Below are 27,960 nucleotides of genomic sequence, written 5' to 3'. Positions count from 1 at the left end.
GCGTTTTTAAACGAAGAATCGAAAACATTGGTAAGTTCTTCATGTTTATTTACCATTCAGCCGGGATAAAATCAATTATATACTTTTCACTCTAATTACAACAGCGTACATTACAGTTGAAATATTGTTAATGTTTGGGATTTTTTTCTGATGGCCACTTAACCTCCGATTTATTTTCGTTCTTCCGGAATTAAAAATGTAAAACATTTTATTTTCACATTAAGTCCACGTTATTGGGCGTTCCATTCAGAAACATTTTAGATAATAGACAATAGAAATTTATTCACTTTAAAATAAATTTAATACAGCGTGCACAAGCTGGTATCAAAGCAAACAATGCTAGGCTTGAGTCGTTTAAAACACATGTATTTGATTTGTCTCTGGTATTTTCCTGAAACATTTTGGGAAAGAATTCAAATTAAAAAAAGACTTTCTTCAAGTGTAAATTGCTGATTGTATGAAAATCAAGTTAAATGTAAAGGACTGACTAAATATCAAGAATGATGAATTGTCCGTCTGCAATAGCAATACACAGTATAACAAAATTCCGTATAAGAGACCATAACTTGGAAATTGAAATAGGTCGATATAAGAAATTTCAAAGAGAACATAGAGTGTGTAAAGTTTGTAAAATTTTAGATGACGAGGAACACTTTTTCCTTCATTGCCAAATCAGCAGTAATATTAGAAATCCCCTTATAAATGCAATTAAAACCCATTATCCTAATTTTAACCAGCTTGACTCAAACTCTAAACTTAAAACTATTTTAGAAATATAAGTGCATATAGGACTTAGTTTAGTATATATGCATGCATGCATTGGTTCATTAATTTCCCTATATAATTACAAGAAACTCATTTCATGTGAATTTAAAAAAAATGTATTAAATAGGTTAATTCTGTAAAAGATTTAATCATAGTGATTAAGGGGACAAACCCCGATTAAGAGGGAAATAAAATGATTTGTTGTTCTTGACGGTTTTATGTTAATAAAAAAATTCCTAAAATAAGACATGTATTGTGTCTTCACAAAATCTGACATTCTGGATCGATGGATGGCTGCTAAAAGTCCAGTGGCAAATTAAATGCATATTCAGGATGAGAACATGTTAATGTCATGTGCATATGAACCCTGCTTTGTACTATACCGACACATTGAGTTGGATTTTAACGTGATAGTTTACAAGGTAACAGTCCTTCTCTCCAACCTTCGAACCTCGCAATCGATGCGAGCACGCTACCTTGAGACCACCGATGCGGTGATATTCAGCGAGGTGTAGGGGTTTTGACATACTCGTTTATAAATATATGTGGGATGATATTTTTTTCTAAGTTAATTGCCGTTTACATTAACAACCTGCAATTTTTATCAGGAAACTGATTTATATTATGCATAATGCAATTTTTGATAGAAATGGTTTTGATTAAATAATTTCGCTTATAAATTTTAGTCAATTAAATGTCTACGTTATGCATAATGTCTTTGGTTATGTTGAACATTATTCTTTTTGTCATCTTTAAAACTTTAGATGTCAAACCACCAAAGCAAAATGTATTTAATGCAATACCCTATTTATTTCTCATTTCAGTTATTCAAAAGAAGCTTAAATTTTTTATTTTTTATTTCAAATATTTGTATATACATAGTATTACATATACCAAATTAAATTGTATACCCAGTATCTATACATATTTAGCACATACTTACAACTTCTTGTCCAATCAAATTGCTTGAATTTGCCTTCGAAGTTTCATAGTACATACTTTTTCCGTGTACTAAGTAACTAAGCATGAATGACAACAAGGGTAAGATTTCATTGTACTGTAATCAAAATTTTAAAAACAAAAATTGCCACGGGCTATTTTGGAATAAAATGCTGTGTCCCAAATTAAAAAAACTGTTTGTAGTTAGTTTTCACATTGATTTTTATACATTCTGCTATCAATATTTTGATTATGATCATGGTACAAGGACAAAAGTAAAATGCATGAATCCATCCATCATAAAAATGCTGAAAAAAAGCTTAAATGGGTTTTAACATCTCTTTTGAAAGAATTGTACTAAAGAGTTAGATATTACTACCTGTTAAAGTTGCATAAAAATTGTTGAAATTTAAACTCATTATCCTTAACTTTGATTTTGGAAATCTAGAAAATATACCAGAAAAATATAATACCTTACTATCCATAAGAATGTGGATATTATAAGATTTTTTACTTTTTAATATTGTCACAATTCAACATTGACTGTTTATATAATTTTAATATAAAAATACAAGAAAGAACATGTGAAATAAATTATCTTGTAGGTATAGGATAATTTCTTGTGTATTGGCACTTATTTTATTGTCTTGAGTCATAAATCAAAACCAATATTAACTTACAAGTTTATTTGAAATTAAGAGAATAATGTATGTTTCAAAAATAGAGATAAAAAAAAATGATAATAATTAAGCTCTATTATCATATTTTGGAATATGATAATTTCTTTAGCTTAATATTTGTTAATTATTTGAGATTTGATCTACATGAAATTTATTTTCAACATATATATATAGATATATTAATGCATAGATTTGTACCAGGTCTCTGAATTTGTGTGTATATGGCATAATTGTATTTAGGTATGTTAGTGTGTATGGGACTGTGTATAACTTCAAAATGTGAACTTGATCTAAATGTGGGTATATATGTCAAACAAGATATTTTTTTTGTCATAAACATCTTAGAAAAAGATAAATATGTTCAAATATAGTTGCATATGAATTTATATGCTTGAATGGGGAGATTTCTTGCATAATTAACATGTTTTATTTAAAATTTTCATCTATAGATTCTGTTTCTATATCTAGCTGGAATGTTCATGGATTGGGATAGAAACACAGAGGCCCTGATTTCTTGGAATTGATAAACCATGACCTTAATATATTGATAGAAACTTGGAAAGGGAAGAAACCTGATATCCAAATACCTGAATATAGTTTTTATTGTAACAAAAACTAATAAAAGCTAATAAAGCAAAGAGAAATAGTGGGGGGATTATTGTTTACTATAAGAAAACATTTGAAAAGAAATTTAACTTATCTAAAAAAATGTAGCACAATTTCAGAATAGATTGTGGATGAAACTAAATCAGTCAATTTTTGGACTTTAAGAAGATTTGTATATATGTGGCATATATATTCCACCAAAAAATTCCCCTTATTAAAACAATGAATATGAAGGATTGGAATCAGAAATAAGTTTTCTTTCTAGTAAAGGAAAGTTTTTGTCAATGGGTGATTTTAACTCAAGAGTATCTAATTATTTTGGTTTTGTAGCATATGATGAAAACAACATAAATATGACTCATATTTTACCAGATAACTTTAAATCAGATTTTCAACTGTCTAGAAAAAGTCATTGACAAGATTAAATCATAAACCCACAATGGAGGGCTTTCGTTACTAGACCTCTGTGTTCTGCCCTGAACTCCGCATTCTAATTAGAGATTTGTTAGGAAATATGACATTTTTAACATGAAAGGGTGTAGTATAGTTGATTATGCAATAACTAGTGAGAGTCTACTCTCCTGAGTGAATTATTTTCTAGTTAAAACTCCTTCATACTTCTCAGATCATAATCAAATTGTTACCCATTTAGAATGTGATGGAAAAAAAACAAATGTAAATAATAAAAATAAAAAAATAGATTTTGAATTGAAATGGACAAAGACTTCAAAACTCTTGCTTGAGAATGAGATGAGAGAAAAATATATAGATGAAGAATTAAACAATTCTCAACAAACACATTTTGAAAATACACAGGAGGGACTGAACAGAGCTACAGACTTTAGTTCAGACATTTATATAAATTCATCACATAAAAGTATGAGAAAAAATATTTTAAAAAGAAAGGAAAAAGAATATCTAACTGGACAGACTCAAATTGTTTTGCATAAAGTACTGTTAATTAAAATGGTAAAAGATTAAAGTTATCTCCCTTTGACCAATATATAAGACTGAAATACTTCTTTTATTCAAAACATTTTAAAAAAGCTTCTAAACATAAAAAAAGAGAATTTAAACTGAATGTTTTGAATAAACTAGACAACATGTCACCAAACGAAAGCAAAGAATTTTGGATATTAAGAACAATAAAAAAAAAAATAAGGACAAGAATGATGAGAATATGATTGATTTAAGTCAATTTGCAAATCACTTTAAAACTCAGGGTAGACCTGAATAGATTGATAAAAATTTTGAGAACAGTATTTTTGAAGAACTACTTCAAAAGACAGTGATAAACCAATAACTATATCTGAAATAAAAACACAAATTAAAAGATTAAAAAGTGGGAAAAGTTGTGGACCAGATAAAATTTGTTATGATATGATCTGATATTGTAAAACATAGTAGTTCTGTAATGTTTTAACTAAATATTTTAACCTTATATTATCTACCTCTCTATATCCTGAAAATTGGAATAAATCATTTATAGTTCCTATATTTAAATCCTTCAAACTACAGAGGAATTTCTCTGATGAGCTGTCTGAGCACATTATTTAATATCGTTATAAATTGTAGGTTACTTACTTTATTTGAAAATGATATATGCCACCATCAACTAGGATTTAAGAAGAACAGTAGGACTTCAGATGGTGTGTTTATAGTAAAGACTCTGTTCAATAAATATATAAACTTTTAAAACAAAAAGATTCATGGATGTTTTGTAGACCTAAAAAAGGCATTTGATTCAGTGTGGAGGTTAGGTCTTTTGTATCAACTAACAAAAATTGAGAACATTGTTAGGACATTTTATAATCTGATAAAAAATATGTATACGAATACTAAGGCTTCAGTGAAATTAAAGGAGAATATATCTGAATATGTCTCTATTGATAGAGGAGTGGAAACAAGGGGATAATATGAGTCCAAACTTATTTAATTTATATATAAATGATCTATCAGAAATATTTGATGAAAACTATAAACCTGGAGTGACTCTGCAAAAAATGTCAATGAACTGCCTTATGTTTGCAGATGACATTCTGTTATTATCTGAAACTCCTGAAGGTCTACATGACTCTACAGGCAGCTCACAATAAATACACAAACAACTAAAATAATGGTCTTTCAACAGAAGAATATTTTATGTAATAAATATGATTTACCTGAATGGTGACAAACTAGAAAAGGTTTTTAAAATATAAAAATCTTGGAAATTTAATTGAAGCGTCTGGGAAATTAACTTCATCACACATTGAATTGGCTAAGAAAGGTACTAAATTTATTTTTCCTTTTTTAAATATCTTTCTCCATTAGAAAATGTGTCTATAAAACTATACAGAAAATTGTTCGAATCCCTTAAGTTAAACCCATTCTCATGTATAATTCCGAAACTTGGTATATGGATTTTTATGAGAAAATAATAAGAGCTGATAGACGTGCACAAAATAAAGACATGAGTAAATTTGATCTTTTAGCTATGATTGATAGTAGCCAAGTGGAGAAGATACATTTAAAATTTTGCAAATGTATACTATGGCTTAGTAAACAAGCTGTTGATATAGCTGCTAGAGAAGAACTAGCCCAGTATCCCATAGATGTTTTTATTAAATGGTCCTTAATACCTTGATTAGAGTACAACGCCGTCTTATATAAAGGCAACAGTAGTATACCGCTGTTCGAAACTCATAAATCGATAGATATAAAAAACAAATCCGGGTTACAAACTAAAACTGAGGGAAACGCATCAAATATAAGAGGAGAACAACGACACAACAAAACACAACATTAAAATGTAACACACACAGAAACGAACTATAATGTAACAATGGCCATTTTCCTGACTTGGTACAGGACATTTTAAGAAAAAAATGGTGGGTTGAACCTGGTTTTGTGGCATGCCAAACCTTCCGCTTTTATGGCAATGTTAAATATAACATTAAAATGACAACATTACATGACATGACTACAATGCAAATGAATGGGAGAAAATATAGGACAAAGAAACACACGAATAATAGCTAACAAAAGGTACTAGGTTTAAAATTTAATACGCCAGACGTGCGTCTCGTCCACACAAGACTAACCAGTGACGCTCAGATGAAAAAAGTTTGAAAGCCAAAACAAGTACAAAGCTGAAGAGCACCGAGGGCCAAAACTTCCAAAAAGTTGCGCCTAACACGACCAGGGTTTTCTGCCTGGGACAAGAACATCCTTATTATTTAGAATAATTTATACTTTTGCAAACAGTAAATTTTATTATATATATACATGATAAAACCGAAGTGGGGACTAACTACAGGATAAAAACGGATACATTACATAAAACAATTTAATCCAACACATAAAAATACACAGCCGAGTTAGCCAATGTGACGTCACATTTGAAATTCTAAAATAACACACAAAGTGACGTTACATTTCAATTTGTAAAAATATTTCCCAAAACTAAGATAGAATTAGGATTGATTCAAGATTAGATTTGCAATACTAATACTGACATTACATTTATTAATAATAATGAAAATTACAATACTATTAATATCAAACTGTGGTAGTAATTAGATAATTAATTGTATTATCTAGCTATTTCGGTGTTTCTTCTGAATCAAACTGTAAACCAAATATATCGTATAAATTTCGTTGAACCAAACTAAAATCTAATAAATGAAGGGAGTGAATGATTATCTTTACCATAACACACGAATATATATAACAGAAAAGACGTTAAGACATTTGACAAAATCCGACGAGAATAACAAATATAACATCAAAATAAAATACATGAATTTGGGATAGAAAAGTACCGTGACACGTCTTATAGCAATGCGGTTTCACACTCAGCAAAACAGTTACAATCGGGAATAAGTCACGTTCAGTAATTAAAAATCAGACAACGTAATGACAAACCACAATCTAACACGTGGTAAAAGTGTCCTTAGTTAGTTTGGACAAAGACACATCGTATGGATCAACCAATTCGTGATGGTGTCCGTAAAATTTACGGAGTGTCATTTTTAATCTGTCCTCCTCATAACTTTGTTGGAGCAGTTTCTGCGTAAAGAGCACACTCCTGTATATGAAGTCCGTATAGTGTGAACAAGCACGAGAATAACGTATCAATTGAGATATGTAAACACCATACGAAGGGGCAGAGGGTATGTTACTGCCGAGAAATGGGAAATTGATAATTGGGAAGTTGAAATCGTCCCGTTTATCATAGATTTTCGTGTGAAGTCGTCCATCTGTGTCAATATTGAGGAAAAGATCAAGGTATGAAGCAGTCCTTCTAGTATCACTAGTATCCTTAATTTCAAGTTCACTGGGATATATGAGATGTAAGTATTGGCTGAAATATGGGTTATTCAATGATAGAACATCATCAATATATCGGAAAGTAAGATTAAAGAATTTCGCAAGGTGCTTTTTCTTTTTGTCTTTTAGAAGGTTCTGAATGAATTCTGCTTCATACGAGTACAAATACAAATCGGCCAGTAGGGGTGCACAATTAGTTCCCATTGGAATACCGACTGTCTGTTGAAATATAAAACCTCTAAACTCAACAAATATATTGTCTATCAAAAAGTCCAGCATTTTGATAATATCATCTTCAGTATATTTTCTGGTAGATTCAGTGTGGTTTTTCACAAAATATGAATTATTGTAACCCAAGACAAGAAATTTGTATCTACGATTCCCATTTTTATAGAAAAAGTTCTGTTTTATGAGATGGTAAGGTCGATCTTTCAACTGAGCATGGGGAATAGTAGTGTAAAGCGTAGAAAAATCAAAAGTCTTTATGTTGCTGCAAAATTGCAAAGATTGTGATCGAAGATTAAGCAGTAGATCTTTCGAATTTTTGAGAATCCACATCTGGTTAACACCACTGGTAGAATATATCTCATCACAATATTTTTGAAGCCCATCTTTAACTGTGGAAAGAATAGTAGTCAGTACTTTAGAAAGATGTTTAGTCGAACATTTTGAGGACCCAGCTATGTATCGTTCTTTATATGGATTTTTGTGTAGTTTTGGTATCCAGTATAATGATGGTAAATTTTCTTCGTTTTCTTTGATGTTGATACCAAAAGAAAGAAGGACAGATTTGTGATTTTGTAAAATTTCGTCCTTGGTAAATGATGTTAAAGAATATGTTGGGTTACCAGTAGTTCTATTTATTCCAAGCTCTGTTGCGAGACATTGCAAATAATGGTTTTTACATATGAAGACAATGTTATTGAAGCCTTTATCTGCTGGAACAACGACATATTTGTCATGCAAAGAGGATAAAGCATCCACAACATCCGGATTTTTGAAAGGGTTAGTAACTCTTGTGCTCATATTGCATCGTAGTTTTTGAATGCGCTTCTGAATGCATGATCGAATAACTTTGATCCATTCAGACAAAGTGTCCAGTTCTATAATTGTGGTAATTTATCATCCATGCAATTACGGTGTATACAAAAAAAGTAAAAAAGTATGTACTATGAAACCTTTTGAAGGAAAATTGAGGCAACTTGATGATGATTTTTTTTTAACTTTCTTAAGGAACTTGATCCATATCATCATGAAAAGCAAAACCGTTATAATGTCTGAAGGAAATGTGCCACCTATATCTTTATTCTGATAAAGCTTTTAGTTTTTATTTTGAAATAAAAAAAAAAAATATAATAATTGATCTATGGGTAGTTGCTTTTTAATGCCTATTCGCTAGACTATTTATTGGCACATATATCTGTATTTTTTAAATTTATTATAGCTTTAGTTTTACTGTGAAATTGAAAAATGTTTTCAAAACTTGTAAAACTCCAGCTGCAATTTAATTATATATGCCAGATTTTGGTAAATTTATTTTGTCATCTTACCACGAAAAAAAGTACACGTAGTATTAGACACTGCTTTCTATCAATATACATACTTCCACCAGCAGCTACCATCTTTTCATTCTGGAGACATGGGCCTTTTAAAATCACACATTTTTATGTGAGATTGAAATATAACCCGCTATTTTCCCAATTCATGTTTGATGCATTTATAAACTCATAATCTCATAAATCACTGTCGCTGAGTAAATTTACAAAACTTGAAACTTAGTTAATGATCTCTGTTTTACAAACACCTTTGATGCAAGTAGTCAGCCAAAATAAACTAGCAATAGACCAATTAAAAGATTACATGTACTTTAGTTGTAAATATGTGCTAAATTGGATGGTCTATGAAAAGGTATAAAATATAATATACTATGAAATTAAGTGCTCGGGGCAAGTCCCTCGCTCTAAATTTTATAGTACATACCTTTTCATAGACTAACCGATACATACAAAATTGCAAGCAATGTTTATTGTCGGACGGTCATAACCATTATATGGCTGAGTGAATTACATGTAATAAATGTTACCTGCTGGGATAATTAACAATTGTCACCCAGGTGAGCATGACTTCTAATACACCATCACATGTACCATGGATTTTGGTTTATAAGAATAAAGATATACAAATGCTTCATATTTGTACTACATTCCTTTAAGATGTCTAGGTTAGTCTATGAAAAGGTATATACTATGAAATTTAGAGCGAGGGGCTTGCCCCGAGCACTTAATTTCATAGTATATACCTTTTCATAGACTATCCAATTTAGCACATATTTACAACTCCAGTAATCTTTTAATTTGTCTATTGATAGTTTATTTTGGCTGACTACTTGTAATACAGGTGTTTGTAAAACGGAGCTCATTAACGAAGTTTTATATTTTGTAAATCTACTCACTAGATAAGTATCATTGTAAAATATGTTATTTCAAAAGGACCTTGACTCCAGTATGAAAAGATGTAGCTGATGGTATAAGTATGTATATTGATATAAAGCGGTGTTTTACTATACATGTACTTCTTTACATGGTAAGATGACAAACTAAATTGACCAAAAGCAGGCAATAATTAAATTGCAGTAGAAACTTTACATGTTTTGAAAACATTTTTCAATTTCACAGTAAAACTAAAGCTATAATAAATTTGAAACATATAGATAGTTTGTCCCCATAGAGATTTATCAGAATATGTATATATATATACAAGTCTAAATTGAAAACAACGTTCAAATCTATGATTGCGTTGGATAAAAACCGCAATTTTTATACGTGTGCATGCAAAATAAATTTCTTGTTAGAGGGGTCCAAATACAGCACAAACAACATTTTCCAAAAGACCAAAAAAGTGAAAAAGTATATTTTAACAAAACGCATTTGACTAACAGGTCGAACAACAAATGTTCTTAAATCCTGCAGACTGCCATTTGCGATTGCCAAATAAACGGATCACAAGGTGTAATAAATGGATCCTAACTATAAATTTAATACCAAACAGAAAACAATAAACTTGCGGCAAAGATGGTATACCGCAAACAAAGGTGCAAAGATTTTTTGTACACCATATCCGGATTTCGACAATTAATGTCTTTTCAGTGATCTTAGGAATCGAAACGGTTATTGGAAGGCCACATAATTTACCTCAATTAAGGATAGACTCTTGAACTTTGAGGAGTCAAAATATGATGAACGGATCATATATATAACTAAGATCCATTTATTTTATCGGTGATCCGTTTATTTGGCAATCGCCAATGGCAGTCAGTAGGGTTTAAGAACATTTGTTGTTCGACCTGTTAGTCAAATGCGTTTTGTTAAAATATACTTTTTCACTTTTTTGGTCTTTTGGAAAATGTTGTTTGTGCTGTATTTAGACCCCTCTTACAAGAAATTTGTTTTGCATGCACACGTATAAAAATTGCGGTTTTTATCCAACGCAATCATAGGTTTGAACGTTGTTTTCAATTTAGACTTGTTTATATTTTTTCGTTTGGGCTTGTATTATATTTGCCTTCGGGTTTATATGATCCGTTCATCCTATTTTGACTCTTTCAAAATTCAAGAGTCTATCCTAAATTGAGGTAAATTGTATGGCTTTCCAAATACCGTTTCGATTCCTAACATCACTGAAGAGACATTAATTGTCGAAATCCGGATATGGTGTACAAAAACCTTTGCACCTTTTGTTTGCGGTATACCATCTTTTCCGAAAGTTTATTGTTTTCTGTTTAGTATTAAATTTATAATTAAGATCCATTGATTTTATCGGTGATCCGTTATTTGGCAATCGCCAATGGCAGTCAGCAGGGTTTAAGAACATTTGTTGTTCGACCTGTTAGTCAAATGCGTTTTGTTAAAATATACTTTTTCACTTTTTTGGTCTTTTGGAAAATGTTGTTTGTTTTGTATTTAGACCCCTCTAACAAGAAATTTGTTTTGCATGCACACATATAAAAATTGCGGTTTCTATCCAACGCAATCATAGGTTTGAACGTTGTTTTCAATTTAGACTTGTTTATATTTTTTTCGTTTGGGCTTGTATTATATTTGCCTTCGGGTTTATATGATCCGTTCATCCTATTTTGACTCTTTCAAAATTCAAGAGTCTATTCTAAATTGAAGTAAATTGTATGGCTTTCCAAATACCGTTTCGATTCCTAACATCACTGAAGAGACATTAATTGTCGAAATCCGGATATGGTGTACAAAAAACTTTGCACCTTTTGTTTGCGGTATACCATCTTTTCCGCAAGTTTATTGTTTTCTGTTTAGTATTAAATTTATAATTAAGATCCATTTATTTTATCGGTGATCCGTTTATTTGGCAATCGCCAATGGCTGTCAGCAGGGTTTAAGAACATTTGTTGTTCGACCTGTTAGTCAAATGCGTTTTGTTAAAATATACTTTTCCACTTTTTTGGTCTTTTGGAAAATGTTGTTTGTTTTGTATTTAGACCCCTCTAACAAGAAATTTGTTTTGCATGCACACGTATAAAAATTGCGGTTTTTATCCAACGCAATCATAGGTTTGAACGTTGTTTTCAATTTAGACTTGTTTATATATATATATAACCTATATATATATATATATATATATATATATATATATATATATATATATATATATATAAACAAGTCTAAATTGAAAGCAACATTCTATCCTATGATTGCGTTGGATAAAAACCGCAATTTTTATACGTGTGCATGCAAAACAAATTTCTTGGTAGAGGGGTCTAAATACAGCACAAACATATATATATAAACAAGTCTAAATTGAAAACAACGTCCAAACCTATGATTGCGTTGGATAAAAACTGCAATCTTTATACGTGTGCATGCAAAACAAATTTCTTGGAAGAGGGGTCTAAATACAGCACAAACAACATTTTCCAAAAGACCAAAAAAGCGGAAAAGTATATTTTAACAAAACGCATTTGACTAGCAGGTCGAACAACGGATGTTCTTAAACCCTGCTGACTGCCATTGGCTATTGCCAAAAAAACGGATCACCAGATGTAAGAAAATGGATCTAATTATTAATTTAATACCAAACAGAAAACAATAAACTTGCGGAAAAGATGGTATACCGCAAACAAAAGGTACAAACATTAGTACACCATATCCGGATTTCGACAATTAATGTCTCTTCAGTGATGTTAGGAATAGAAACCGTATTTGGAAGGCCATATAGTTTACCTCATTTTTGGATAGACTCTTGAATTTTGAAGAGTCGAAATAGGATGAACGAATCATATAAACCCGAAGGCAAATACATGTATAATACAAGCCCAAACGAAAAAATATATACAAGTCTAAATTGAAAACAACGTTCAAACCTATGATATTACGTTGGATAAAAACCGCAATTTTTATACGTGTGCATGTAAAACAAATTTCTTGGTAGAGGGGTCTAAATACAGCACAAACAACATTTTCCAAAAAACCAAAAAATGAAAAAGTATATTTTAACAAAACGCATTTGACTATATATATATAAAATGACTGAATAATAGTCAACGATAAATCTTACGGGGCGATGGATCATATAAATATGATACAGTACACTACAAAATATAATATATAACCAGTCTAAAAGGGTACAACATCACCAAAAAATGACAATAAACGAACAAATGTAACTATAAATATTTCGAATAACAGATATCCTTCATCAGTATGAGCTTGATGTAAAATGAATCAGATCAATCTGTTCTGATTATTTAACTATAGCAATCTTGAATTCTATACAATAAAAAAAGTGAAACAGTTTCACCCGAACATCATATGTAGAGACGCTAATAACTTTTTAAAAATTCCAAAAAAACGACTCAAAGACATGCCTAAAATGAAAATAGTAATTAGAGATATGAACTGGCACAACTCTAGAATTCCAAAATGACGTCAGTTAAGATGTTACAACAACTGCGTGTAAATACATTCCCACAAAAAAAAAACAGCACTGATCGATATAAGCTGGTAAAATATGTCAAACAGAGGCTGCGTATTTATCATCTCAAATAAATAGCAGTTTTATAATGAAAAGAAAATATAATAGTAAATTTGGGCTAAGGTTAAATAATTGGACGTGGATGCGTACTTGTACATCCCTACCAAATGAAAAGAACCCTGGTATTTAAACTAGTAAAATTCAAAAAATTCCAAAAGAATCCTTAAAACTGTAAGAGTCAAGTAAGGAAGCCGGAGTAACTGGAAACAAATGATGTCAGGAAAATGAGTGATGGTAGGGAAAATGAGTGACTCATTCTATGTTTTTTCATTTATGCCCTCTGGGGAAATTGTCCTTAGCTTTCTTATCCAAAACCTTTCCCGAGCAAGTCTTTCGGCCATTGACCAACCCTCGTTGTGGTCTATGATTGTGATTGTACTTAAAAAAGATACTACATTTTCAATATCTAAGATTTTTGTTTGTTTTGTGATTTCACATTAAACTCAGTTAAAATGCCAGTTTGAATTGTATTTCAGTGGATAATTTCAAGGTTTAAAAGACATAATAGTATTTTTTTATACTAGGCGTTATCAATTTGGAATTAAAAAAAAAATGTTTGCATAGGGATATATTTTCATAATAAATTTGTGGGATTGTTAAAAATTTCCATGATTGTATTCACATTAATAAGTCCAATTTGAGGAAAAATACATTTCAATAAATTGTATATGCTATGTTAATATAGGCAGTTGATAAAATGGTCAAATGAATACCAAGTAGCTCTCTAGCACATGCATGTATTTATATAGAAATATCATGTACAATTAAATTATTATTTATTTGAAAGTGGATTTTTTGGTATTTATCTTTTATTAACATAATTATTGAGTGCATTTTTTTTGCCTACTTGGGTACTTTTTCAGCAAACATTTTTAATGGGTGGTAAAATTTTTCGTTTTTATCCAAGATCGCTGGAACTCCACTACGAGCTAAAAATATGTTGTGGTTGTGCACCTTCCATTAGGAGCAGTTTAAAGATTTTCCCATTTTCTTATTTTATATTTTAATGTTCAGCATAAACCATTTTCTTCTGTTTAAGAAACAATCTGCGTAATCGGGCCATTTGAGACTTTGATCTATTTGTGCTACTTATCGTTTCTATCTATCTATTATACTTTTCAAGATTTTTTTTAACCAAATTACTAAAAATGGTTAATAATCATTCAAATGCAATTACGCCTACATGGATTCGTCTGACAATTTGGTTCAGTAGGTAGATCTTGACATTCTGAACATGTTTGTCCCAGTCAGATTTTCTCATGATGAGTTTAAAACTTACTTTTGATCAACTAATTATACAGGAATAATGTCCCTTTGAAATATAACATATATCAAAAATTGCATGGTAAGCACTCTGACACTTACATGTCTTGTCGGATTTTTATAAAATGTGTAAAATCAGCGCCTATCAACTATTTTTACAGGAGTTCGACCCCTTGGAAATAAAAATTATATGGGGAAAACAACATTGTAAACGATCTCAAGCCTGCATTTTTTACGCTTGCACGCCTCGGGTGCGAAAGGTAATGGGTTCGATCCCCGCCTTGGTCAAACCATAGGATTTTAAAATGGTATTTGTTGATTCTATGCCAACAACGTTGCATATATGTTGCCGAATAATACGATTAATTCTCATATTTTAACGAAAAACTTAAAATGATATTTTATATTTGATTTTTAAAAGTACCCAGACTCTAAATACATTATAGGAATAAACTTGTATGTCTCCATACATAATGTAACGTAACGTTAAAATAGTTTTAAATCTACCTCCATAAGCCTAGAAATGTCATGGCTGGTCACATATGAGTAAGATGTTCGGCCCGGATTCAGAACAATATGGCTCAGTGTGTCGTTCTAGTACACAACAGGGTCTGGTCCTAATAATGCATTGTTTTAATTGGAGTTGTCGACCTTGGACCGATAAAATATGTGCATCGGCTAGGGACATTGACAGTTTTTGTTCCAAAATGGCGCTGCAATTTCAAAGGAGAACATTTTCGTAAAGTTAATGATCAACAGACTGCGATGGACCAAAACTGCAATAAAAAGTGATAAATACTCTAAACTTAATCAATTGGCATGTAAATAACTTTCGACAAATAGACGATATTTGAATGAGATTAATTTGTTATGTGAAAAATTTTAAATACAAATTCAACATGGCAAAATAAGTTGACGCAAAGTATTATTAACAGAACAAATATTTGATGCGGTATTAAATCTCCAAGTCGACCGTTTGGAGTCTAATGTAAAAATCTTAATTTAAGACACGTAGACATTTAAGATCCGACTTAAATATGAGTTTTAGAGATTGCTGATGCAAAAAACTAAGAATGCTTGTCAATGAATTACTGTATTTGTTTTATAGTGTCTTTATAAATGCTCCATGTGCCTTTTCTCCTTCTATACGCTTTTATAAACTGAACGAATTATAATACTCCAGGAAACAATGAGTACAATATTGCTGATCTCTCTGCTCGGTCTGTTTGATGTTGTGCTTGGTTTACCTTGTCTTACCAACGATTCTAAGAAAGATTTTGATAAAACAAGGAGTGCATTAAAGAATCTAGAAAGTTATTTGTCCAACACAGTTAGTACACTCCAGGGACAAGTCAACACAATAAACAGCAAAGTTAAACAACTTGATAAAGATCTGATTACGATGGAAGATGATTTTAAAAGTGAGTTTTTCGTTAAATAGTCAAGATATCAGAACCGTACTGAAAACTATTTTTATCCATTTAAAAAGGAAACTGCATGACAATTGAATTACAAAGACTTATTGTATAAATATTCACAAAATGTACAAATTATAGAGGAAAGATATTACAAATCAAAATGGTGGACCGTGGTGTAATTTTCGTTAACACAACTGTTGACAATTTTTACGTTCAAATTCTGTTTACTGGCCATGATGTGCAATATGTATAAGGAAAACAGATAATTTCAAAGTTGTAAAATTTATTTGCATTAATTAAGATATATGAATCAAGATTTTTAATTTGTATTTTTTATTACCTTAGAAGGTAATGTTGGTAGCTCAATTTTGCATAGTAATACATGTAGACAGATAGATAAATTGATCATTCACTGGATAGATTATTATTATTTGTTCATTCCGTTCCTGTGCATTACATACATTGAGATATAGAAAAATAAAACGTGTATTGACGCGTGTGTAGAACACAGTAAAAATAAAACTGGTTTCTTCAGTCAATATCTGGGTATTACACTACAAGCAAACTTAAAATGGTCAAAACATACAGACCACATCATAGCTAATGGCAACAAATCTTTAGGCTTCCTAAAAAGAAACTTAAAAACACCATGTCAGAACATCAAAACTCAGGCATATCTGGCGCTGGTTCGACCAAAACTGGAATATCCAAGTTCAGTATAGGACCCTCACACAATTGAACAAACTTCTAAAATCGAGATGGTCCAAAGACGAGCTGCCTGATATGTCTGTAACAGGTACCATAACATCAGTATTCCTACAGACATGATAAACTCAATAAACTGGCCAACACTACAAGAAAGAAGACTACGCACAAGATTGGTAATGTTCTACAAAATAGTCCATCAAATCGTAGCAATCCCATCTGCTATTCTCATACCATCAGACAGTAGAACCCGCAAAAATCATAATTTCACTTTCAGACACATTTCAACCAAAAATGATACATATAAATATAATTTTTTTCCATATACCATAACTCAGTGGAACTTATTGCCAATCCATACGGTCGCTATCACTACAGTCGACACTTTCAGAGAACAGCTCACACCAGCTGTTCTCCACAAATTCATTTAATTTATTATTAGCCTATGTACATAGTTTTAGTCACAATTTAAAAAAAATTGTACTTCAAATACATTTTCAAATATTTTTGTATTATTGTATATATATATAGGCCACGCTGCGCAAAACAGTAAATAATCTTCTGACCTATAGTTGCAGACTTCTATGTTATTTTGCTCTCTGGTGAAGAGTTGTCTCATTGGCAATCATACCACATCTTCTCATTTAATATCAATCCCATTTATGAATTTCTTTGCGCTGTATTGACATTTAAAAAATATAAAAAAAATATCACTCGTGAAAAATCATCTTAACCCTATACCGATATATAAAAGAATCTATTGAGCTGCAGGACCACATTGAGTGATCAATTTTAGTATACATTTTGTAGTATATTAGTAACAATTATTATAGAAATACGACCACTGGTATTGCAATTTCAAACACTTCGTGTTCTGTATCGACGAGACCAAGATCACAGACATTATTTGATGTGTGCATGTTTCTCCAACATTCAATATTTTTGTATACATGTCACAGTCGCTTGAGAAATGGACCCCCCTTTACTAAATATTATTTGTTGTTGTGAATATTCTGATATTTGTGATTGTGATAGTTTAGATTCTTTCGCTTATTTTATGTGTTCTTGTTCTTATAAATTTCCATATGATATTACAATTATAGCAATAGTTTATAAATTTTGACTTTTATGTGGAAAATAATGAGGTCACCGACATTGTTTAACTATTGATTTTATTGACTTTTCATAAAAAGAGTTACTTTTATATTGTTCTCGCGTCATCGGTTTGTCCACTATATTAACCATTTGCATGTTTTTAAATTCAGCTTAGAATTAATAATGAAAGACAAAAAACGGGAATTTTAGAGTTTATATCATTTCGTATGTTTCTACTTTACTGTATTTATTGGTATCAAAGTCTGCTATAATTGTGTTGTCGATGTGCTGTCATCCGATTTTTCTAACAGGCATTATTTTATTCAGTTTATGTATATATTTGTTTTCAAATTCTAAAGTAAGGTTTTTCTAAAAAAAAAAAAGGTAAAAATACACCAAAAACTGAAAAGACAAAAAACTAGATGGCCAAAAGTATAAATGACGGCCCATAAAACACTACACAGAAAAATAAACATTCATGAACAATATGGACACTTTAAAGAAAACGGGGCAAACAGGGGAAGAAGGAACTTAGGTGTGCCACTAGTGCTGCTCGTCATGTTGCTCATGACAAGTAAAATCCGGTACAGAGTCATATGTTTTCGAATGTTGTTTTATGAAAATCAAAAGTTTACAATGGGAAAATTGAGGTAATCTTTTTTGTCGTAAATTTATAATCATGCACTATCAATTTCTAGGGAAGCAGACCTCAATATGTGTCTGTAGTAACCATTATTTCATGTTCATTAGGATAGATGTCTTCAACATAATCACCAAGCGCAGAGTTCTTGAGTAAGGAAACATCATCTTTAAAGAGGAAAGTGATATTGAATGAAAGTGGTAGCTTCTATTAAGACACAAATCTAATAAAGTTACTAATACGAATGAAGGAACAGGTCATAGAGCAGAGGAAGATAATTGATTCCAATTAGAATGCACACTGTCTAATAGAAAACCCCATCAATGAAACATGTCAAGCATCATTTTTATGTTGTCAGTTTCACATAAACTTATTGTAAGAAACATAATGGTATTTAGCAGGTCAGGCAATTGTCAAAATTAAAGGGCAAATGCTCACGAATTATATAAATTAATGAAATATGTATCATAATAGGTACTCTTGGTAGGAACTTTTAAGTCATTTGTTTCATATTCCAGAAAGACAATGGAGAAAGTACAACGGTCATTGTTATTTCTTTGGAACAGATTTTGTAAACTGGGTTACAGCTGAGGTACTGAAACGATATCAATAACTCAAACGCGTTCTTTAGTTTAACATGAATGCTTTGAAGCTTTTCTACAGCTCGTTTTGTTTTAGCTGAAATTTTAATGGTCTTTTTTTCTTTCTTTTTATGATATTGGAAAACTTTAATGCACCAATAGTTTAAAAAAAAATTCCTTGCAGTACCAACTATTGCGTTAAGACATTTTTGTCTAATACATTATTCCTAAATAGTCAAACACAAATAAATGTCCAAAAAAAAACAATATATTATCCATTATATTGTATTAGTTTAACTTCAAAAAAAATTTCGATTGAGGATTGAAGAGAGGAACCTGGTTATTTGAAAAAAACGTTTCCTGTTTAGATTCCCAATGAACCCTAATTTCCCAAAACGCAGTACACATTGCAGTAGTTTATATCTCAAGTGCTTTACTTTTAATCTTCAGCGGTACTGGACTTTAAAAATCATGACTCTTTGTTTGTATGACTCCAGCAGGGCTCATACGGTATTACGAAACTTTAGTATAATTTTTTTTGTTTAATTAAAATATTTCGATATAATATAAAATATGTTTATATTTGTGTAATATCCTCATACTAATTTCCATGTTCTCTTTAAACGTGAATGTATGAAAAGTAACCTTGTATAATCTTCAAAAGCATAAACAATATAAATGGTCGGGTGTCACTAATTTGGAAAACTCACTGCAAAACCTTTAAACTAGCTTTTACATATACATATTCAAATACTTTAAATGATATCTTTTTTGCAGAGACGTTGCAGTGAAATTGGAGGTATCCTAGTGAAAATTGACGACGCATCAGAAACCAAATGGCTTGTGAATAATATTGTAAGAAAAGGTAAGTTCAATTATACTTTAACGTGTGTCCTGATCAAACATAATCGTTTAAAAAGCAACGATACACAAGATATGACACTTTTCAGATTTGTGAAAGTGAAGAAAAAAACAGAGAACACCCTGACTAAAAGAAAAAATACGAACAAACAACGGTTTCAATCCATAAAACACTGCAAAAAAACCTGCAGATTAAGCAACGTTATAAGATTGTTTTATTAGACTATATTCGACATATAAAAAACAATCACAATTAAAGATTTTGAAAAAGAAAAAAAGATTAATATCGGGAGAAAATTGGATTTGGCTCTTTGAAAATTAGATAAATAAATCGAATTTTGTTCATTGCGATATCGAAAAATTGAACTTTATGCAGATGGCTAGGGAATCACAAATATATTTTAATAATTGAAAACTAGAGGCTCTAAAGAGCCTGTGTCTCTCACTTTGGTCTATGTGCATATTCAACAAAGGTCATTCTCCAACATTGAAGACGAGAATAGAACTCATGCAAAATCTCTGTTTTGTTGATCTTGTAATGCTGATCATTTATTCTGTTTAGTTTCTATCTTCTTTAATTTTTGTTCAAAACACAAAAGAGGGTACAAATAATCCTTATTTAAGGGCAATCACTCCTGTAAAGAGTGACAGTCTACTAACTATATCGGCAAAATTTGACTTGTTAGTAGATCTTGTCTTGCTGATCATTTTTGCTTATTTAAGTTTTCCATCACAATTTTTAAGATATAAGGCAAACACGCAAACAATTGGTAAAAATCTTCACCAAAGGGCAATAACTCTAATAAGGAGTCGACTGGCGATATCGACAGTGAGACTTATTTGTAGAACTTGTCTTGCTGATAACTTTTGCAATTTAAAGTTTCTCTCTATCTGTTATAATTTTCAAGATAATATACAAAAATGAAAAAAAAGGTAAAATTTGTCATTCAAGGGCAATTATAACTCCTATCAGAAGTCGTCTGACAGTTTTGATGTATATGAACAATTGGAAGAGCTCAACATTGTGAGCAATTTTGCTCCTGTCAGATTTTCTCTATTTATAACGGTTTTCAAAATAATAGACAAATTTTGCATTTTACCCCTATGCTCTATTTTTAGCCATGTTGGCCATTTTTGTTGGCAGGCGGGGGTCATCGGACACATTTTTTAAACTAGATATCCCAATGATAATTGTGGCTAAGTTCGGTTAAATTTGGCCCAGTAGTTTCAGAGGAGAAGATTTTTGTAAAAGTTAACGACGACGGACGACGGATGCTTAGTGATGAGAAAAGCTCACTTGGCCCTTCGGGCCAGGTAAGCTTAAAAGTGTAATTAGAACTTTATACAGCCCGAAGCTCTTTTCTGCATAGGACACAAAAAGAAAAGTTAAAGGTTGGAAATTAGGTCCATAATAATATTTAAATTCATTACATTAGGAGAGAAGCAGTCAACCACTAGCGATATATTATTCCAGTGCCAGAAAAAGAAAATAACACTTCATAAATTTGGTGGGTCCGAAATGCTAATTCCTAGATTTACCTTTATCAGGAACGCTCAAACATAAGCACTTTTGTGAACAAGCGACGTAAAGAGGTACGGCTAATTTTACTCGTTTCTGTTTCACTAACTGGGTCAAAATCTGAAAGCATTTTTTTCAAGAATTTTACATAGTTTAATAAAGTCAGAAAGTTATTACACGCTACATATTGCATTTGAGGATATATTTTTTTTAAATGTTGCAAACATTACATGCTTTGTTAAACGTTACATCGAAGGACATATTTAACCAAACTGAATTAACTTGAACTGAAGACAATATAAAAAAAAGAGAGGCGAAAGATACCAAAGGGACATTCAAACTCATAAGTCGAAAATAAACTGACAATACCATGGCTAAAAAAGAAAAAGACCAATAGACAAACAATAGTACACAAAACACAACACAGAAAACTAAAGACTGGGCAACTTGAACCCCACCAAAAACTGGAAGTGATCTTAGGTGCTCCGGAAGGGTAAGCAGATCCTGCTCCACATGTGGCACCTGTCGTGTTGCTCATGTTAGTACAAACCGGGTAATAAGTCTAATTCCGAAGGTCACATACGGGGATCTTTATTAAAAATAAATTTTGGTTTCGGTTAAGAATGTCCTTTCTTATATACACTTTTAGAATCATATTAAAAGCTTGTCAAATCTATCAAAACTGCAGTTTTGAGATAACTTCTGGCATTTATAATTTTGTCATATGTTTCGAAGTAAGCCATACTATGATTAAAGTGAATCTGCAATACTAATAAGATTGCAAGACACTGTCTCAGGTTAGGGGATGGGGATTGAGTACTCACATTGTGACAGACATGTTTAACCCAGCAAGATTCGATATGCTTGTTCAAAGTCACGAACCTGTAATTCAGTGGCTGTCGTTGGTTACTGTCTGTCATATTTGTTTTTCGCTTATTGTATTTTTTAATAGATCAGGCTATTATTGTCTTTATTTTAAATTGTTTAATATTTTGTCATGTTGGTGCCTTCAAAAGCTGACTATATGGTATAATTGGCTCATTGTTGAAGACTGTACGTTGACCTATAGCTTAATTCAACATCATTTGGGCTCTGATGGATAGCGGTTTCAATGGCAATCATACCACATCTTCCTATTATATATACATTGTACACATTAGGTACTAAATGTAAATTAAGAATAATCGTAATGGTAACCACCAAGTACAGTGGAATTTCAACCGTATTAATTTTTTACAAACGGGGAAATTTGATCGGTTGGACAATTACAAACATAGGATTGGGTATTGTGACGCTTGACTAAAGCGATATTTTCATAATTTTTAGCTACGATAATACAGTTTTTACACACATGCTTTATCTCCCACAGTCGTACCACTGCTGCCCTCTTACACACAAAACGGCAAATTGAATAGTTATAACACGAGATAAGGTTTAAACGAGAGTAAGACAGCAACCCAACGACACAAATCAGGAAAAGACAGTTAAAGGGAAAGCTATAGTATTCAACAATGGACAAGTGTCAATACAATACGATAAGCTTTAGATACTAAGTAGTCACCATTTTAAAACAGTTATTTATAAAGTAAACAGAAACTATTAAAGATCTTCCTTCAACAATAACTTCCTAAAATAACAAAATACATCAAGATTTTACATACGACGACAAATGCCGATGTTCCAGACTTGAGACAGACAAAGGAATGTGTGGCGATGTAAATCTAATTATATAAAATCCCAAGCTTTTCCCTTTTAATCTCAATCAGTGGAGTAACAAAATGTAAATATTAAAGACATTTATACCTATGAAATAAGACTGTATCAATAAATGCTTGCAGTTATTTAGAACAAGCTCAGAGTACCCGACCTGTTAATCTGAAATCCCTTTAATACCGATTGTATGCATGGAGACCTTTTGTATACTATAAGCAAAAGTTCTTAAAGTTCTCTCTGTTTTCATTCTGATTCGCTTTAATTCATCTTTCAATACGAGAGCAAAGTGAAAGAATGCACATTTTATTCCAGGATTTATTGCCGTTTCTACTACTCATGATCAATTAATCAAGAAAATCAGGCATGGTTTTTACAAGATTGTTGAATTCAAAGATGACACGAGTATAGCACACTGTTTAATTATCTTCTTGTGATATGCATTTTTAGGTTATTATCATTGGATTGGTTTAACAGATGTTTATGAAGGAGATTTCAGATGGACATACGATCAATCAGCACTATCGTACAAAAACTTTAAAAGTGGCCATCCAAAACCTGCCTCTTCAGATGGATATAAGCGTAACTGTGTTTTTTTCCATCCTTCAACTGGTTGGTGGGAGGATATGCTTTGCAGTACTAGAGCGCCCTACATTTGTGAAAGTAACTTTTGTAAGTAGCGTTTTTGATTCATTCAAAATGTATAAGAGGTCTTTATAAAATCGGGTACAGGGAAAATCAATACATCAATCTATTAAGATAGCAAGCTATGGCAAACGATGTAGAAGACTGAACAAAATACGTATTTTAAAATATACCAAACATTTACATTTTGTTTTGCTCAGGATTATCACTATTCAAATTAGTTTGATGTCAACAAATACAGTGCAAGGCAAGTAATATGAACAAAAATAAAACAGACCAAGGTATTAGACTTGAACAGGCCCAGATGCTTTGTCTACAAACATTTTTTTTTTACAGCAAATTGTTTTCTTTTCAAAATTTAATCAGGGACGGTTCCACAATTTTTGAAAGGGGAAAAGGGGGGGGGGCGTAGTTGCGTAAAATGGTAATTTTTTTTGGACGATTTTAAGCTAAAAATATATATATATTCCAATCAAAGGGGGCGTACGCCCTATAACCCCCATTATTAGCTCACCTTTCCGAAGGAATTGTGAGCTTTTGCCATCACTTGGCGTCCGTCGTCGTTCGTCTTCTCCTCTGAAACTACTAAACCAATTCCAACCAAACTTAAGCTGAATGATCCTTAGGGTATTCAGAATAAAGTTTGTATTTTATTTTTTGTTTCGTCAAAAAACATGGCCGCCATGGCTTTAGGTGTAATACCACCAAATCATAGTACGTCACATCCGGTTGCATACGAAAATAGGTCGAAAAAAAATATTCCCTTGAATTTGACAGTTGTAGGTAATTGATCCTACATTTCATTGCAGTAAAACATTTCTGAGTCATAAACATATATCTTGGGTATTTCAAAGCACCATTATTTCTTTATTTGGGGTTTCTATAGAATATTTTGGAAACTTGAGGTTACATGGTTACTAAAGCTTGTACACAGGTTAAAAAAGGGGGAAAATTTGATTGGTTAACTTCCAGTGATGGTTATTTTCTTATATGCAATGAAATGTTATGTGAAATTTTTTCTATAGTACTGGACAGGATAAAACTTTACTCATGCCAAGTATTTCTTTATTTGAAACAAAGATAAATTCTGCACAATTTTTTGAAAAGTGCAAATTTAACAAAGACTAATAGGGGAAAATCAATGGTGGTATTACACCTAATATGGGAAGCTGTACATGCACCTTTGACCTTGTGAGTACTCTCATGTGTTAAAATTTCTTGCTATTTAAGTGAAATATTACAAATAATGAAATATTCTGAGTGGATTGAGTCTCCAAAATACATTTTATGAGAAAATTTGCTTGAAATAGGACTTTACCATGAATATTAGATGACAGAACAAGCCATACTTAGAGTCTTGGGGAGCTTTTTCTCCTTATTTCTTATATTCTGCTATACTAGAAAATTTTTCCTAAGAAATACTTTAATAAATATATAGTTTTAAGTAAATGAAATTATTTTTAAAGCAGTAACAACAAATTATTCACCAAAAGAGAAGTTTTTTATGTCCCTCTCTGGAACGCGGCGTAAATTTAAGTTTTACGCAAGGACTTATTGAAACCTCCTTGGAGACAGTAAACTTTTATACGGATAGTTCAAGCAGCTTGAATACTTCAATTAATCATTTATAATAACATTTCTATCATAAATGAGTGAAAGTTACCCCAAAATTTTTATTTATTGGCCTAAAAAGTAGAAATTTTGAGGAAATGAGAGGTATAAATGGACCAAAAGAGACTTTATAAGGAAGAATAAGAGGTCCATTAGTAGTATTTATCATCCTAAAGTCATCTTTTGTATCATATTCAACTGTTTGTAGGCAGATGAGATAAATTTTGATCATTTATTGGTCCACACTATATTCTATCATGATGCGGCTTGGTTTGAATTTTTCGAAGAAATTTTGCTCGAATCGCTGTAGATGTCGTCTTACATTATACTAGATTTTTCTCAAACTATTGAACTGATTATGACAAAACTTGACAGGAATGCTTGAAATAACCAGTATTACAAAGGAAAAAAGTCACATTCAGTTTATTCAACAAAAAAGTCTTCTTTAGGTGTAATACCACCAAATCATAGTACGTCACATCCGGTTGCATACGAAAATAGGTCGAAAAAAAATATTCCCTTGAATTTGACAGTTGTAGGTAATTGATCCTACATTTCATTGCAGTAAAACATTTCTGAGTCATAAACATATATCTTGGGTATTTCAAAGCACCATTATTTCTTTATTTGGGGTTTCTATAGAATATTTTGGAAACTTGAGGTTACATGGTTACTAAAGCTTGTACACAGGTTAAAAAAGGGGGAAAATTTGATTGGTTAACTTCCAGTGATGGTTATTTTCTTATATGCAATGAAATGTTATGTGAAATTTTTTCTATAGTACTGGACAGGATAAAACTTTACTCATGCCAAGTATTTCTTTATTTGAAACAAAGATAAATTCTGCACAATTTTTTGAAAAGTGCAAATTTAACAAAGACTAATAGGGGAAAATCAATGGTGGTATTACACCTAAAAATAGAACATGGGGTAAAATGCAGTTTTTGGCTTATATCTCAAATACTAAAGCATTTAGAGGAAATCAGACAAGAGGTTAAAATATTTTTTAGGTCCTCTGGCTATTGTTAGTCTTGTATCATTTTTAATTTTAGTTTCCTGTGTATAATTTGGAGTTTAGTATGACGTCCATTATCACTGAACTAGTATACATATTTGTTTAGGGGCCAGCTGAAGGACACCTCCGGGTGCGGGAGTTTCTCGCTGCATTGAAGACCCATTGGTGGCCTTCGGCTGTTGTCTGCTCTATGGTCGGGTCGTTGTCTCTTTGACAATTTCCCCATTTCCATTCTCAATTTTATAAGGTCAAGGTCTACCTGCTCTGAAATTTTCAGCCAAATCGGGTATCTGATTTTTAGGTTATTGCTCCTGAATTGATGATTTTAAAGAAATTTTGCAGTTTTCGGTTATTACCTTGAATATTATTATAGATAAAGATAAACTGTAAACAGCAAAAAATGTTCAGCAAAGTAAGATCTACAAATAAGTATTTATATGACAAAAATTGTCAATTGACCCCTTAAGGAGTTATTGCCCTTTAAAGACAATTTTTCACAATTTGTTCATCTAGTTTTCTTACTTTAAAAAATCTTCGCCTTTGAAACTGCTAAATCAATTTCAGCCAAACTTGGACTGAATGAGTTTCAGAGTATCTAGTATACATTTTGTATTTTATTTCCTTGTATGTCAAGAAATGTAGCCACTATGGCTAAAATGGAACATAAGGGTAAAATGCATTTTTTATTGCTTTTGAAGAAAATATAACAGATACAAAGAACATTTAAATGGCAGTTTTAAGCCACTCATTAATATATATTGAAAATCAAAAATAATCATTGATGAAAGATTTAAGCAAAAAATTACAGGTGAGCTATTCAGCCTCTTGAGAGCCTCTTGTTTGGATCCTCCACTGATAATTCAGTAATGTTATTTGACTATTTTATAACTGTTTAGTCAAACTAAACATTTTTAATAACATAACATACTAGTTTCTATGAGAATGGTTTTCCTATTTTTTTTTATAGATGGCTGCGTCATACAAGTTTGACAAAATACAAACATTAAAAGACTTTGCGCAATGATCATTTCATTGACTACATAATTATGTAAACATCTATTTCATGAATTCTTAGCAAAAAAAATACAGCTTTAGGGCATGAAAAATTACACACGAGTCTAAAAACCACATTGTTTTACCAGAATTATACTACAAAAATCAAAATTGTATATTCAAATAAACTTTTATTTTAACACAACGCCAGATTCTTTCAAATATTTTCCATAGCGAAATCTAAATTTTAACATTTAAAATGGTAAATGAAAGATTTTTAAATATGTTTTCTCTATTTTGTTCAGATATGTTTCTTTTTTATTTCAGGCTTCTAATGAAAATATGAATACCGGAACAATACCGATCCTGACGAATAGAATAGATCAAATGGAAGTCATAGTATTAAAATTCTTATGCAATTGATTATAAAATTGTCCTTTTATGCCACCAAATTATTCTTTTTGGGCCAGGATGGCCTAAACCGCCTAATAGTATGGTGATATCGGGCTTGCATGCAGACGGGAAAAATTGGGTATCTAATTTGCG

The 27,960-nt window shown here is 31.3% G+C and overlaps 1 protein-coding gene across 1 annotated transcript; it reads left to right on the top strand.

The window, feature by feature from the left end:
* Positions 1–27,845, top strand: LOC127702088 (perlucin-like protein). The gene is made up of 6 exons (XM_052206106.1): positions 1–30; positions 15,805–16,042; positions 18,998–19,071; positions 19,838–19,925; positions 23,601–23,822; positions 27,742–27,845. The coding sequence occupies exons 2-6, from the start codon at positions 15,811–15,813 to the stop codon at positions 27,747–27,749; spliced, it is 624 nt and encodes a 207-aa protein (XP_052062066.1). The 5' UTR covers positions 1–30; positions 15,805–15,810; the 3' UTR covers positions 27,750–27,845.
* The last annotated feature ends 115 nt before the right edge of the window (positions 27,846–27,960 follow it).

This window comes from Mytilus californianus, unplaced genomic scaffold, assembly GCF_021869535.1.
Source record: "Mytilus californianus isolate M0D057914Y unplaced genomic scaffold, xbMytCali1.0.p SCAF_5, whole genome shotgun sequence".
Lineage (NCBI taxonomy): Eukaryota > Metazoa > Mollusca > Bivalvia > Mytilida > Mytilidae > Mytilus > Mytilus californianus.
Note: the sequence above shows the minus strand (reverse complement) of the source record. Positions and strands in the feature narration are given on the sequence as shown.

Excerpts from the sequence above, each read along its gene's own strand:
- LOC127702088 (XM_052206106.1), top strand. The coding sequence starts at position 15,811 with ATGAGTACAATATTGCTGATCTCTCTGCTCGGTCTGTTTGATGTTGTG. Across the intron at positions 16,043-18,997 it reads GATGGAAGATGATTTTAAAA|AAAGACAATGGAGAAAGTAC; the intron begins GTGAGTTTTTCG and ends TTCATATTCCAG. Across the intron at positions 19,926-23,600 it reads GAATAATATTGTAAGAAAAG|GTTATTATCATTGGATTGGT; the intron begins GTAAGTTCAATT and ends ATGCATTTTTAG.